Genomic DNA, 15,304 nt, shown 5'->3' with positions numbered 1-15,304 from the left:
ATGCTGCCACCAGTGTTACTAAGTATGCTGCCATCAGTGTTACTAAGTATGCTGCCATCAGTTTTACTAAGTATGCTGCCACCAGTGTTACTAAGTATGCTGCCACCAGTGTTACTAAGTATGCTGCCACCAGTGTTACTAAGTATGCTGCCACCAGTGTTACTAAGTATGCTGCCACCAGTGTTACTAAGTATGCTGCCACCAGTGTTACTAAGTATGCTGCCACCAGTGTTACTAAGTATGCTGCCACCAGTGTTACTAAGTATGCTGCCACCAGTGTTACTAAGTATGCTGCGACCAGTGTTACGAAGTATGCTGCGACCAGTTTTACTAAGTATGCTGCCACCAGTGTTACTAAGTATGCTGCCACCAGTGTTACTAAGTATGCTGCCACCAGTTTTACTAAGTATGCTGCCACCAGTGTTACTAAGTATGCTGCCATCAGTTTTACTAAGTATTCTTCCCTCAGTTTTACTAAGTATGCTGCCATCAGTTTTACTAAGTATGCTGCAATCAGATTTACTAAGTATGCTGCCATCAGTTTTACTAAGTATTCTGCCATCAGTTTTACTAAGTATGCTGCAATCAGATTTACTAAGTATGCTGCCATCAGTTTTACTAAGTATTCTGCCACCAGTTTTACTAAGTATGCTGCCACCAGTTTTACTAAGTATGCTGCCACCAGTTTTACTAAGTATGCTGCCACCAGTTTTACTAAGTATGCTGCCACCAGTGTTACTAAGTATGCTGCCACCAGTGTTACTAAGTATGCTGCCACCAGTGTTACTAAGTATGCTGCCACCAGTGTTACTAAGTATGCTGCCACCAGTGTTACTAAGTATGCTGCCACCAGTGTTACGAAGTATGCTGCCACCAGTTTTACTAAGTATGCTGCCACCAGTTTTACTAAGTATGCTGCCACCAGTGTTACTAAGTATGCTGCCACCAGTGTTACTAAGTATGCTGCCACCAGTTTTACTAAGTATGCTGCCACCAGTGTTACTAAGTATGCTGCCATCAGTTTTACTAAGTATTCTTCCCTCAGTTTTACTAAGTATGCTGCCATCAGTTTAAAAATGACCATGAAAGCTATTTGTGTATGTTGTAAACGGCTTATGTAATGAGTTGCAAATTTTTGAATATGTCTCCTATACTGTATGATAAAACTTCTACAATATTATTTGCAGTAAACCTGTATAGAAGTGGGCGTTTCAGAGAGACATATTGCTGATTAAGAAAAAAATAATAATGTAAATGACTTGCAATAAAAGTTACTATTTTATTTCGAATAATGATCTGATGCTTTAATTCTGACCCGACTTAAACTCTGATTTGTCTCTACCTGGATTTCACTTGCTTCTCGTAATTTTCTTTGTCGTAACCTCTTACTAACACATTCCAACGATTTGGGCAAAGTTCGACGACAAGGAGGTGACATTCGAGGCGCCTTCTGACGAGGACAAGGAGGAACAGCCCCGGGAGGATCGCTTGCATCGAAAGGACACGCCCCACTACAAGAGAGACATGAAGATTACCGAAAGCACCAAGCCCGACTCGGTGGTAGCGCTATTACGGAATCAGTCCATGAAAGGTTCGGGCTTGAAACTAAGTAGTTTAAAACTCGATGCTAAGTTGTATCGGTCCTCGTCGAATACTGAAAATGCTGTATAGGAGTTCGTTAATAATCCTGTTTTTTTAGAATGCTGTAATAAACGATTAGTAATTGGAATTTATTTAACTAAGATGATGTGTTCGCTTTTCCTCGCCAAGCTATAAATATTTTATTGTAGATCTTGGTTTTGTTTCGATTAAACTATTGTTTTGAAACAAACCATATTATCATTAATCTTAATTTTACTTACAACACTTGAAGCTGAAATAGTTTTTTTAGTTTTCTTTGTAGGCATCTTTCATTAAACGAGCAATAATACACACCGTTACTAAATTTTATTTTATTCAAAATGTAAGTGTTTCATAATGCTGTTTAATAATGTTTCGTTGATGTTCAGAGCCACGAGAAAACGGAGACGGCACCGAAACCGAACTATTCCTTGACCAAGTAGGTTTAATAACTGGAAATATAATATAATTTAAATGCTTAATTAATCAGTAAAATCCGTTAAATTATCTTAGATATTTTAGCTTTCATGTATACGCAATTACCAAGTTAATTTTCAAAAAGTGTTTTTGAGCAAGAAAGGGGAATTTATAAGAAATGTACATAATCCCCCCATAAGCTTTCTTTGCAAAGACAAGACCAATTACATTAGAGAACGTTTTACTGGATTAAACCCCACCTTTACATTATCAAATTCTAAATATCTAACGTTTAGCGTGATTACGGCCTTGATGTTGTTAATCAAGACTACAATTATTTTTTACAACAAATCCGTGTCCCTGCGGCCATGTACTTACTCGAAGCCAATTTTCAATTATTCGAAGATCGAGCTTATAATTGAGCGTGAGGGAGGAGGTCTAGGTCTGAGCATCGCTGGGGGCAAAGGATCAACACCTTTCGTGGAAGAGGACGACGGTATCTTTATTTCGCGCGTCACTCCAAACGGGGCAGCGCATCTGGCAGGGGTCCGAGTCGGAGACAAACTTCTTGCGGTAAGTGGAAATTTACCGAACTGCGGTTACCTGTAAATGATCAGGAGGTATTAATGTGTCGGCCATCCGGACTTCTATATTTTTGAGCGTTTTTATGTGTCCTTGTCTAATAATGTTTAATCGCGATGCGCAAAAGAAATGCTATGTTATTAGAAATACCAGGCTCTACGTGCACTGTCACTCTTGTCTCTTATTTAACACCCAAGCATTTTCAAACAACTTTTAAATGTCGTTATGAGGCAATTCTATACAACTACTCGAAAACGTCGGGTCTTCGTGTCGGAAAACGTTCGCATCCGCCAAACGGTCGTTGTGCTGTGTTGCCGCCACAAAACTTCGGTCACTACATATCTGCCGCGCCTACTTTTTTTAACAGAGCGGAATGTCACAGCCATGTTCCGACATGGTTTGTTCCGACGAATGCCCGAGATTGTTTTTGACGTAATTGCGCTCTAATCGGGAATTAGTCGGCCTCAATCGGATTAGGCGAAATTCTGGAATAACAGACTATGCTCAAGGAGCGATTGGTCGTACAGTATTGCCGCCTTAAAGCTCTCATCTGCGATCTGTACTGGTCAGCAATCAATATGTTTAATCTGTACTTCACATTTTTAACCCAGTCACTCGTACATGTATATAACCACGTTTAAAATAGTAGTAAATTGTATATAATTAATTAGGCGATTTTTTTAAAGGGATATAATGAGTAAAAAAATCTTTACAAACCTACCTATATTAAAATATTTTAAATATGTGAAAACATATGATAAATATGTAAAAAAAAATTTGTGAGAATTAGAATAAAACTAGGACACACTGGTAGAAGAAGCGATCGTATCCACAAGCCCAACTTTGTTTCGTAATGTCGCCATTGCAAGTTTCCACCACCGTTGTGCTTACATCCCGCACTTTGCTCACAGGTTGGTAGCGTTGTCGTGACCGATGTTGAACACGGGGTGGCAGTAGAGGCACTAAAAAACAGCGAGGATTCCGTTCCTCTGCTTGTTGAGCGATGGTCAAGAAGAAAGGTTAGTTGACAGAAGTTTTTTTTATATTGTTTGTACTGCTTCATTCGAGACTTATAACAATATATATTAATGTCCTCGTCTAAGCATTAATATTATCCGCCAAAAAATAATCTTATAATTTTCTGGACGGTTTCTGAGTTAATACATATTAGCTTGTGTATAGAAAGCTGAAACAAAAATGCACAATTTCAAAATTACTCAAAATACGTTGCTTTATTATTTCAAAGAAAAAAAAAGTCGTAATGTCTTTCATTTAATTAAATTGTTGACCAAATCCTTTCACTTTCTGACTCGTAGGTAACGTTTGACAATAAAGAAACAATAAATATATATATAGTTTTTATATTCAAAAATAAGTCCTAGTTGAAATAACGCAAACATAATATTTTAATAAAAGTGTCGTGACTAGTTGATGGCTGGCCTTTTACTTTCAAGGATGTTGGCAGCTTATGGACTGACCATCTTTATATTCAACAGAAGCTATCACGCAGCAAAAAATATCAATACTTATTAATAGTTACACAAAGCAGAGCTATTAGTTACGTAGGAAAACACGCATTGCCGATCGTCAGATAATTAAAAAAAATCATTTTCTGCGTCTTTATCTTCACTGTTATACGATGTGATCAGACAAGTATTCTGAATAAAAATTGCAAATAAACATATGCGCGAAAACTCAACTTCTATGTTTTCTGAATTAAAATTACGAATAATAAAATAAATATACTCATGCGCTGAAACTGAATTTCTCTGTTTTGGATTATACATCCTTAAACAGCTCAGTATATAAACCGTTCTTTATTTTAGGTGGGCCCACCCGACGAGGAAGTGGATTCCCAAGAAGAGGAGGTCTCGGAACAAGAGGAGGATTTGGTGGAGGGCCAGCTAGAGGAGAACGGCGACATTCATCCGGACGACTCAATTGTGATCGACGGCAAGAAGCAAACCGTGTCTTTTGCTCCCGAGCCTGAACTAAAAGTGCAAGGGGAGGTAAGTTTTTTTTATTGACAGTTGCCTGAAAAGAGTGAGAGTTTTCGTATCGACCAACTAACGAAAATAATGCTTCTCTTGTTTTAAAGTAAGTGTTGTGATGTTAATTTCAGCTTAGGTTAATGAAAATTTACACGTTTTAGACCTCTCACTTTAAAGAGGCTTCATTCATTCAACACATTGATGTTTTGTCTATAACTTTTGTATTCCACGGCTAACTGTACCCCAGCAATAGGAACGAAATTAAAATAATATAAACTTTAATTTGGAAAAACGCCCAAATTTGCCAAAACTTGAATTCGGAATAAGACCTATACCTGAATAAGAATTAAACGGCTAGAATAAGATTCCTATTGTGTAAAACTGTACCTCCAACTTCATTCCTTAACCCGACCCATAGAATTTTGCAATGAAGCTGGAGTTTATTTACACTAAATAAAAAAGGACTGTATACGCATTTCACAGCGATAAATCAAGCATTCTTTCTTTTCTGGCTAAAAACGTCGAGTTGGCTCAGTTTATGGCTGTTGGTTGCATGCGTTGATATCCGGTGTTGGTATAACAGCGGCATCATTAACTGAAGCAGATTTCTCAAAAATGCTTTGATGCGCGTTTCGGATTACATGCGCGTTTCGGATTTGATGCGCGTTTCGGATACATTGTCAATTATGTTTTCCACAGCTGCGGTGCTAAAGTTGCGATAATCGTAGGCGTAGCATAATAACACCCAGGAAAAAAGATTCTCGTTTTGTATATCAAATGGTGAACAGCGAGCTCGTAATTAATCGTAGGTCCGTGAATGGATTTTTTGAAACTCCGCTGATAATAATTAACAGTGGAATTCTGGATCTTTCAAAAGCACACATATTTCGCTGTCTTTGTTTTTTTCAACTAAAGTGTAAGATCACACACTAAGTGGTTTCGCAGCGGGCGCCTGAGGACAATGAACTATATATCTATAACGATTCAGCAGCACATACTGGAGTTTTTGATGTGTTTGCCCTAAAGTAGTTCTCTGCATAATATACCGAGATCTCTTCAACGGCGCCATTGAGAACTTTCTAGAAGCTCCAAAAATCTTTATTTTGTGTAGTAGTACACAAGTCGTCTTCATAGATTAATCTTTCTTGTCAGACCGGTCTTTTGTCTTTGCCACCTGCTTCGCTTGCCGCAGAAATGAAAACACAAAAACGTCGGTTGCTTAACATGGCTTTTAACATATTGGTTATAGTATAGGCTCTGATCTTTTGTCATTTTGAGCGGTTTTCTCAGAAGCAGTCGACGGTTTACGGTATAAAATGCTGCCGACAGATCCACTAGGGAAGCTCCTGTGATGAAACCTTCTTCAAACTCAGTCTCAGTGTTTTGTGTGAGGTTAAAGAGCTGAGATTCTGGCTAAATAAATGATATTGATTTTTCTAAAAAAAGTAAGTTTAGGTTTATTAATATTCGTTTTTTTCTCTTGGCATTAGACCTATACCGCCACCTTACGTCGCACAATGAATGGTCTCGGTTTCTCGATCGCCGGAGGAACAGGTTCGACTCCGTTCCGTCCTAACGACGCCGGCATCTTTGTGTCGAAAGTGGTGGAGGGTGGTCAGGCGGATGTGGATGGCAAGATGCAATATGGGGACAAGGTTTTATCGGTGAGCGCTGAATAATAACGCAGGCCTAGCTTTGTCGATAAAAAGTTTGCAACGGTGTTTCGTATATCCTTTAAGTAGAAAATAAAGTTCAAACTTGATTTAAGCTTTTATTTGACAATCTAAAACAATATTCTTATTTGCCAACCACTTAGTTTACAATTTGGTGATTTCACAGATTAACGGTATCGACATGACCACGGCCTCCCATGACGACGCAGTGAGGTTACTCAAACAAATCAGTCCCGACATTGCGCTCGTGCTCTACAGGTAAATTTCAACACTTCATTTTGTTTTACTATCAGTGATAATGTGAAATGCATATATTAAATTTGTAAGATATATTAATCTAATTGCTTTTAAAGGCAAAACATATCCCCTGAAACAAATGTATAAAGCTGATTGGTTTTGCAAAAGAAAGCAGTTTAGTCTTAGAATAAAAACATCAAAGACAGCTGAAAACCTCGCCAACTGAAATCACATTAATCGTTTTTGTTTATCGGGTGAATTTATACAAGCCGTGTTAGGTCAATCTGACAAAATTTTAAGCCGCAATTTATATATGATAAAAACATAAAAATTAAATAACGTAGTGTAGTCCAAAAATTGGATAAAGGTTTACGCTGTCAATGTTTTGGAAAATATCATTTTGAAAGAGCAAACTATAGACGCGCTGTCGTTTAACAAACGAAACAGCGGTAACAAAGCAAGTCGATATGGCACAGACTGTATTTTTCACACATGCCTATATCGTGAACAGGGAAGACTTCTACTACGCGCAACCCGCCACTGATCCGCAGGTGGGCGCACCGGAGCAGCTCCAGCTTGTCAACAACAGCAACTCGAATAACGCGAACGGCATGGCGGAGTATGACGCGCCTGTGATAGCGCCGCGGGCGTTTGTCGACGAAGAAGAGCAGATGTTAAGATTCCAGGACTCCGGAAGATATCCCATTGAGGTAGGTCGAAGTTGGCCTGTCCGTACTGTAATCAGTTATATATTCAAGAAGAAGTTTTGACTAAGGTTACTACACAGGTTATTATATATAAACTACAAGCGACGGGCTTTCCGACTTTGCCCAGGCTAAGTGGTGTATTTAACAGGTTTAATTTAATTGAACGGATAAACGATAATGTTTACAATTGCTATATATCTTTCTTGCGTCGCCCCTAATATTTTCTAAGGGTTTTTTGGTCTTTGTTTGTTTTTTTCAGGCAAGTAAAGGTATTGCAGAAGCCTAAAAATTCACGATAAAAATGTAAAACATGTACCTAAAATTGTGCTATACCAGGAGCGCGTCGATTATGTTATATAAACATAATTTTTTTGGCTAGCTTTTTTAGGCCTTTTCATGCACCTCTCTGTGAGTTTTGTTTTCTGAAAAACACCTTTACTCAAAATGCTGTCTTTGCGACTTGCGAGTTGTTTCTGTTATTATCTAAGCCCGGCGTGTGGTCGTTTTGCCAACTTCCGAGTGACCTTGACGAAATCGAGATGTCAAGTGTCCGTGCTTGACCGGGTTAATAGCCTCTTTTACGCCTAACGCCAATGTCAATAAAACCTTCCTGGCGTCTTGGTGGTAATGTAAACCTGGCGATGTTAAAGCTGCCGAGGTCGTTGGCTGTGCGCCTCTAATGCATACTAAGGTGAAGAAAACTGTCTCTCGCCCTCTACTTTTCTCTCTTGTAACTTACTTTCTTCTTCATTTAGTGCACAGCCTGTTTTGTAAACGGGTCTATATGTGTTTTTGTTTTTGTTTTTTTATATATTGTATTTTATATAAAAAAAAATTATTTTTAATTGTGCTATGTCCTATTATTTAATAACGATGCTCACCAACAGGAGATCGACTTGGTCCGTGGCCAAGGTCCGCTCGGGTTGAGCATAGTCGGAGGTCGTGATCACAACAGTCATCCCTTCGGTATCAGCGAGCCGGGTATTTTCGTGTCAAAGGTAAGGCAGGTTTCTTAAAGTCGTATTGCATACGAAAATCACATGTAAACCGCCAAAGAACAGCAATATAATTCGGCGAACGGTGTAAGAAAGCTGTGTCTTTTGTTTAAACCAGTCACTGTACGCTTTGTTAAATAAAATGAAAACTTTTAGAAAAAAATTATACTATACTAGATGAAAAAACTGGTGTTGATCAGGTTTAATAGGGTATCTATCAGTTTGAATCCTATGTCGTCTTAAACTTGGTATAAACTTAATCTTTTCGCGCCCCCCCCCCAAAAAAAAGAAATATAACTGAGTTGCTGTGCTAACCAGCTTATATAGTGACATGATTCTCAAAAATGCAGATCCAACCCGACGGCGCAGCTGCCCTCAGCAATCTACGCATCGGCGACCGAATTCTTGAGGTGAACGCAAGCGACCTGCGACACGCGACACACGACGAGGGAGTGAACGCTCTTCTATCTAGCGGCGCGGATATGAGGTTGCTGGTGCGCCACGACCCCCCTCCCCCCAACATGAAGGTGACTTGGTCTGTTGCGTAAACTCGACACCAAATTAAGCATTTGGCGTTCGTTCGATCCTGTTTATTCATTTGTCAGTGTTGCTCCGTATGGTACAGCGATAACCAACTAATAATAATCGGATTTTGCCAGCAAGAACACTTATCTTCTTACACTACTCACATTAGGGTTTGTCAAATGCGATAGGCAGCAATTAAGTGGCAAAATTGCAATTTACGCGAAAAGCAATCCGTCTGTAATACCAACTTATTGTTGGATCAAGAGAAATACAACTATATAAAGATTGAAATTGCGCCTTTGTTTACCATTGTTATATGATGGGCTCGATACACAGCTGTGTATTTGCAAGTCGTGTACGTTCAGTTTGCAGCAGGATAATCACCTTGTCTAGCACCAGAAAACGGCAGAGACGACGAAGTGGCTGGAATGTACTACGAGGTTGTTTTACCAGCCATACTCTTGTAAAACTAAAAATATTTTTTTCTTAATAAATAAAATCTACGTTTGTTCTATTCGATCTCACTTTTACTGCCAGTGGATAATCGAAGGATTTCGCGAGGAGCCCATACAACAGCAATGAAACTATGTTGGCATCTTTGACACAATTCAAATTGATATGGTTGATTAAGAGCCTACTTTTGGCTGAAGTATTATTAGTCTCCCGTGGATGAAATTCTAATAACCTTTGTTTTATTTTTTCCCTTTTGTGTCAGTTCGCAGCTTATTCCCCATGAGATGGTAACGTAGGAACGTATTATGCCCAGGCGTTCGGTGCCACTTGTAATAACGTCGTATATCGATCAACAAGAATTTTGATTTGGGTCGTCTGCCGTTGTCTTTGGCGATCTTAGGCGTCTTCACTTAATACATGGAAGCAACCATCAAAAAAGTTAATTGCCCTGCATAGCATTGTGACACGCTGCAATATTGTTTGAACCTGTGGTTGTGAGAATCGAAAACGTTTAAAACCAATGTGCTTTAATTGTAATAAAGCACTGTCACGACTTATTTTTGTTGCAGGAAATTTTCATGTCGCGCATGCCAAGCGAGAAGCTAGGCATCAGCATCAGGGGTGGGGTCAAAGGTCACCCAGGCAACCCGCTCGACGAAACCGATGAGGGCATTTTCATTTCGAAGGTATTGTTAAAGAAATGCTTCGTGTGTGTTACGTGCTTTGCAGTTTTGTTTTCAAAAGTTTTTTTCCTAAGGATTTTTTTAATGTAGACATTTCGCTATAAAACACACATTTACACTGTGTTTCGTTAGAACCGCGTCATGTTTTGATAAAATTTTGATACAAGTGCGCAGACAAAAAAGTTTATTGTGTATTGTAGTATATTATGTTGGTAAAATTTGTAATGGTTGTGGGTAAACTCGGCAGTCCGCCATCAGGTTTGGCAATAGATAGGCAATGCGTGCGTAAGTCGTATTTTAATATGACTGAATTGTCTTTCAAGTTCTAAAAGTGACACGATTAGGTATTTTTCGTAATATGTAAAATAATAAAAACAGATTTTTCTCTTTGCACCTATACATGATCATCGCACTTAAAGTCTTATATAGAGGGGTGCCTTTGACTTCTTTTTCTTGGCTGCTTTGTAGACCGCGCCTTAACCTACGACTTAATGCGCATGAATGTTTATGAGTTTAGTCAAAAACGTACAATGTGTCCCATGTAAGCTGGGCAACAGAAACACTTTATTTTAAAATCGCTTTTTTAGATAAACCCAGTTGGTGCAGCAAGCCGCGACGGACGTTTTTCAGTGGGCGATCGGATCCTGGAAGTAAATAACCAGTCCTTGCTGGGATGCACACACGCGGAGGCCGTTCGTACCTTAAGGTCGATTGGCGACGAGGCATCATTCCTTCTCTGCAAAGGCTACGACCCTTCAGAAGTTTCCGTGTGTGGCTTGCAGGCCTCCCATCCCGCCAATCAACTACAAGAGGTAGGTCACATGCACGTTTGTTTTCAATTGCTTTTGCTTTCGCAGAAGCGCACAGTTTTTCGGCTGCAGTTTTTTTACAACATGCATCACACAAATTTTTTTTATCACAAAAAGGTTTAGCACCAATTTTAGCTTAAAATTTGCCGAAATTACTCGTATTATTTAGCTGAAAACACCTATTTAATATGCAGAATATTGATTCACAAGTTAAATTATTTAATTAACTAAGCCTGTGCCCACGCTTTCAATCAATTGACCAGCACTACAAGCTTGCAATACAAACTAAATAAATATTCAATCAAGCAGTTGTGGCTTTACCTGGGTATGATTGGTTATGAATGTAACAAATGGGTTGTCAACGTATACCTTGAAAAATGATACCAGATGAATGCAATGGTTTGCTTTACAAGTATGATGTGAATAAAATTGTGATATGTGGCGCAAGCCGTAACGTACTAAATGGACACTTAAACTGTGTTTATTTGACATAACGGAGCACGCTGTTTACGTGAGTAAATGAACTGTTAATCCTCCTTGTATTTCCGCTAGTACATTCGAATTTGCTCAGCTAAATCACCTCGACGCCGTCAGTACTCACACCAGCCTCGGTGGCATATTTCAGTCCGACCGTCTCGCCACTCAATTAATCGTGAACAAAAAGTCCTAATGTTATTAGCGATATAGCTTACGTCGCCGTCACAATGGAAACCGAACACCCTGCTGTTTTTGGCTCGCTTAGAAATGGATAAATAAAATATCTCGCTATTGTTCCTCCCCTGAAAGCCCCTTTCTTTTTCTCGGCCTATGGTCTTATGATTGATTCGGTTAGTTGACATTAAAACAAGAAACAATAGTTTTGTGCCCTAGTCTTACTCGGCACAAGTTTGCTAAATAAGTTTTTTTGAAAGACACTATCGTAGCCCGTTCTGTGCTACTTATAAATCTAGTATCAGTTTGCTATTGAAAAAACATTTTTTATCGATTTACTATAGGTAAGACAGTGCAGATCTATGGTTAAAATTCATTGGTTTACAACGAAAGTTGTCTGCTTAAAGCTTCAAAACAACGATTTAGGAACTTTTCACCTTTTTCAAGGTTAACGTTTTAAAATATAGTCAAACATATTCCAATTTAATAGTTACTGTTTCATAGTTTTAAATGAATAGCCGAAAAATAAGCCACTTCATCCAAGTAACCACTGTTCTGTTATAATGAAATTTTATCTCTGGTAGAGCCTATGACCTACCTTAAAACGCTTAGCATAAGGAAGTATTAAGCACTTCAGACATGTAGATTAAACAATTTTATCTTGGAATGTATAATAACTGCTTAGTAATATCTACTTGTTGCTTAGTTTACAGGCAAGTTTGCTTTTAAGTAACAAATGGTTCAAGGTTTAGCGTTATCCGTATACCTAAGTCTACAAATCTATAATCTGCTTATTATAACAAATTAAAAAACATAGGTCACGTTCTATAAATATATTTTTAAACGCGTATGCAGAGATGAATTTAGGTGTGTTCCAAATCAACGTTTTTTAACAAAACACATGTCAGTCATGTCACCTTAGAACAGTGGTTCTCAAACTTTGTGCCCTGGAGGATTCTCTAACCCATTTGAACACTCATCGCATAAAGTTTCGCAGAATATTTTTTAAATTCAGTGTGGCGCGATCTTTTATTGTATTATTGTGAAATGAATAGGCGCACTTTTCAGTTTTTCGAGAAAAGCAGCAGTCCCGCACAGCAAAAGTGGGTTCAAAAGGGTTCACAAGCGAGAAACGTGGCCGCTGAAAAGCTGGTTAGTCGCTTTCATCGACAATCAATTCGTCTGAGCACCTCAACCGAGCGGCGCACAAGGGTGGCCTCGTCGCAACCAGAGTTGACACTTGAAACCGCGCTCCTTTTGTTACCACATTTTGCTCAACCATTGCCTTTTATACACAGCAATACGTCACACTAACTCTTTCGTTGAGTGAACAATGGCGAGCAAACTCTCGCCTGCTGTCTGTCCAGGCACCGCTGCGTTAAACAGCTTTGATTTAGCTCCTGTTTAGGTATTGTGCCAATTGATGAATTATAGTTGACGTCCTTAAGTTGTCATGAGGTTGTCAAGACTGATAGATTAGAGAAGAAGTTAGATTCAGCCCGCTGTATTTTAAAAACATTGTAGGTCTCACTCGAACCGTTTTAACCTAGAGCATCAAAAACAGTGTTGTCTATCACATCTTTTCTACTGTTACTTTTTTAAGTTTATTTTTGCATGGATCAGCCAATTCCTTGGTTTAAATAATATTTTGGTGATTGTGATGGGCGGAGCAGAAATCACTGGCGTGTAATATTCTTCAGCACAAAATGATTTGCATTGCACACGTGGCGCAGTTGAAATCTCAAAATACTTTTCAGCAAATGGTTCTTGAGGTTGTCATTCCTGACCGGCTGTTTGTTGTTATGTCTTGCGTCAACTGGACCATTGTTATGCATTGACAGAGTAAAGAAGTCAGGTTCAGTGCGTATGTACTCATCAGCGATGCCACTAGACTAAATATTGCCAGAAATATCGAACTGTGTATCCGTTGACGCCCCCTACATGTCAGTAGCTGTCAACCTGTTGTCAAGCATAATAAGATTTAAGCATGACCCCATTGACACATTTTCAGTCCGCACGATAATGAGATCGATAGTTATCTGTCGCTCATGTGCGTTACTTTTGTAATTATTGGTCATATATTGCTCTGTCACTAATTTATACATAACATCTGTCACGCAATATTTCTTCGTCTTCGCTAAGGTTTTATTAGGGCCTATCATAAGAAACCCGAGCAAAATGATTAGGATTTTGATCAAAGGATACTCTTAAACCTTGCCAATACGTGCCCATGGAAAGTTAGTTTTTTAACAGATTGACTTGAGTTGACAAGCGACATGCTACATATTGTTTTATTGTTTAAGACATTTATTAAATTCAAATGGATCATACAAGTTCGTTTCGACGTGTACTTAGTAATAATTACAGTAGGGTTTTCGATCATGAGAGTATTTCGATTTCATGCTGTTTAGTAAATATCAGAAACCATTGAAATGCCTAGTTTTGTTTTCATACTATTCTATTTGTCTGTAAATTTAATATTTTGTTGTTATATGGCAAAATTTCATTGGATTGTAATAAATTTGGCCTTAAAACGAGATACCTGTACCTATTTGTATAATACATTCCTAGTAAGATTGGTTATGCTGAATACACCTCAATCATGAGCGTCAAATAGAAAAAATTAATTTCAATGATTCGTTTTGTAATGTCTTGTGTCTGATATAAGCAACAATATGTTAATTATTGCTGATCCCATAGAGCCCATGAGGCTGCCTTGTTGTTGTGTGGTGTTTTGGCTGTTACCGCAATTTTGGGATGGATGTCGGTTTTAGGAAACGCACGTAAATGTATGCAAAATGAATTAATAATGCTGTAGTCGGGAAAACTGAATGTAATACGGGAGGGATATTATCTTATTATGGTCTAACATATTGATTTTCTTTGTTAGAAGGAATACAAGCGCTCCTTGGTAAACATAACACGATGGTAGGTTTTTGGATTCCATTTGATTTTGGCATATATTTTTGTCGTTAAAAATGTGATGTTTCTTTTAGGTTTTAGTGAGTAGGTTTGCAAACTTTTTATTTACTGAGATGTAAGTATGCACACGGCGTTCGACCCACTATCGTCTGATTGGTTATTTTTATGGAGTACTCCCGTGCAGTCATTAGGTCAAACATGTTTCGCACAAACCCTTTGTTTAGATCAACGATTTGGAGACATGATTCGCAAATGCGTTAACTCGTTAGGCCAGCTTACTTTCAACTATTTTGTCCAACCTAGTATCAGCTATTTACCAACTAGTTTAGACCCACATTTTTTGTGTTTCGAGGATTTTGCCAGGATATATTTTGTAAAATATTTGGGGTAACCATATCAATTAAGCGCCGAGAATTTATGACACGTTCTAAATTTTATACCTTTTTCGATTAAACCAATAATATAACTCATGATGTACAACGTAATATATAAGGGAGATCTTTGTCCGAGCCTACGAAATATATCATTTTTATTTCATTTTTGACAATTATCAGTTTAGTTTGGAAATTTAACATGATTAAACAGGGCTGCTATTTCGCTATGGCATACAGTGTTTTATGTCCTTCAGTATTTTCATTACGTCGTATGTTTACTGAAAAGTTTCCATAATTTTCTCCTTTTTATTTTTTTTTTTTAATATTGCTTAAGTTATAAGCTGTTTTTTTGCAATTCTAGTTAGATGTTGTAACCGCCACATTTCTCGAACTGTGTTTCAGTTGATAACTCCTGAAGGCCAACCATTACCGTTTGATATCGCGCCATTTTTTTCCTTAAAGATTGTTTGATGTGGCAGGCCCGTGCTTTCCAAGGCAGGTGTTTGGGGACCGTCCTGATTTTGGTTTCACCCAAGGACGTAAATTATTGATAGAAGTTGCGCAACTTCTGCCTAAACGCCCTCACGTAACCTTGTTATGAAATTATTTTTTATATGCCCTGCGTTAGCTGGAATTTGAGGGATGGTTTGAAGGTTATTTCAAAT

The 15,304-nt window shown here is 38.3% G+C and overlaps 1 protein-coding gene across 6 annotated transcripts in view; it reads left to right on the top strand.

Annotated features, from left to right (window-relative positions):
- LOC146160485 (protein scribble homolog) overlaps positions 1 to 15,304 on the top strand; it is a 49,319-nt gene that overhangs the window by 13,854 nt on the left and 20,161 nt on the right. For all 6 annotated transcript variants that reach the window (XM_083384450.1, XM_083384453.1, XM_083384452.1 and 3 more), the window contains exons 15-26: positions 1,417 to 1,591; positions 2,010 to 2,059; positions 2,443 to 2,610; positions 3,531 to 3,638; positions 4,446 to 4,628; positions 6,101 to 6,274; positions 6,450 to 6,541; positions 7,032 to 7,230; positions 8,115 to 8,225; positions 8,573 to 8,749; positions 9,770 to 9,886; positions 10,471 to 10,695. In XM_083384450.1, coding sequence (XP_083240576.1) covers positions 1,417 to 1,591; positions 2,010 to 2,059; positions 2,443 to 2,610; positions 3,531 to 3,638; positions 4,446 to 4,628; positions 6,101 to 6,274; positions 6,450 to 6,541; positions 7,032 to 7,230; positions 8,115 to 8,225; positions 8,573 to 8,749; positions 9,770 to 9,886; positions 10,471 to 10,695 — 1,779 coding nt within the window. The remainder of the gene's footprint in view (positions 1 to 1,416; positions 1,592 to 2,009; positions 2,060 to 2,442; positions 2,611 to 3,530; positions 3,639 to 4,445; positions 4,629 to 6,100; positions 6,275 to 6,449; positions 6,542 to 7,031; positions 7,231 to 8,114; positions 8,226 to 8,572; positions 8,750 to 9,769; positions 9,887 to 10,470; positions 10,696 to 15,304) is intronic.

Source organism: Ascidiella aspersa, chromosome 3 (genome assembly GCF_963924565.1).
Source record: "Ascidiella aspersa chromosome 3, kaAscAspe10.2, whole genome shotgun sequence".
NCBI classification, from domain to species: Eukaryota; Metazoa; Chordata; class Ascidiacea; order Phlebobranchia; family Ascidiidae; genus Ascidiella; species Ascidiella aspersa.
This window is presented reverse-complemented; position numbering and strand designations above follow the sequence as displayed.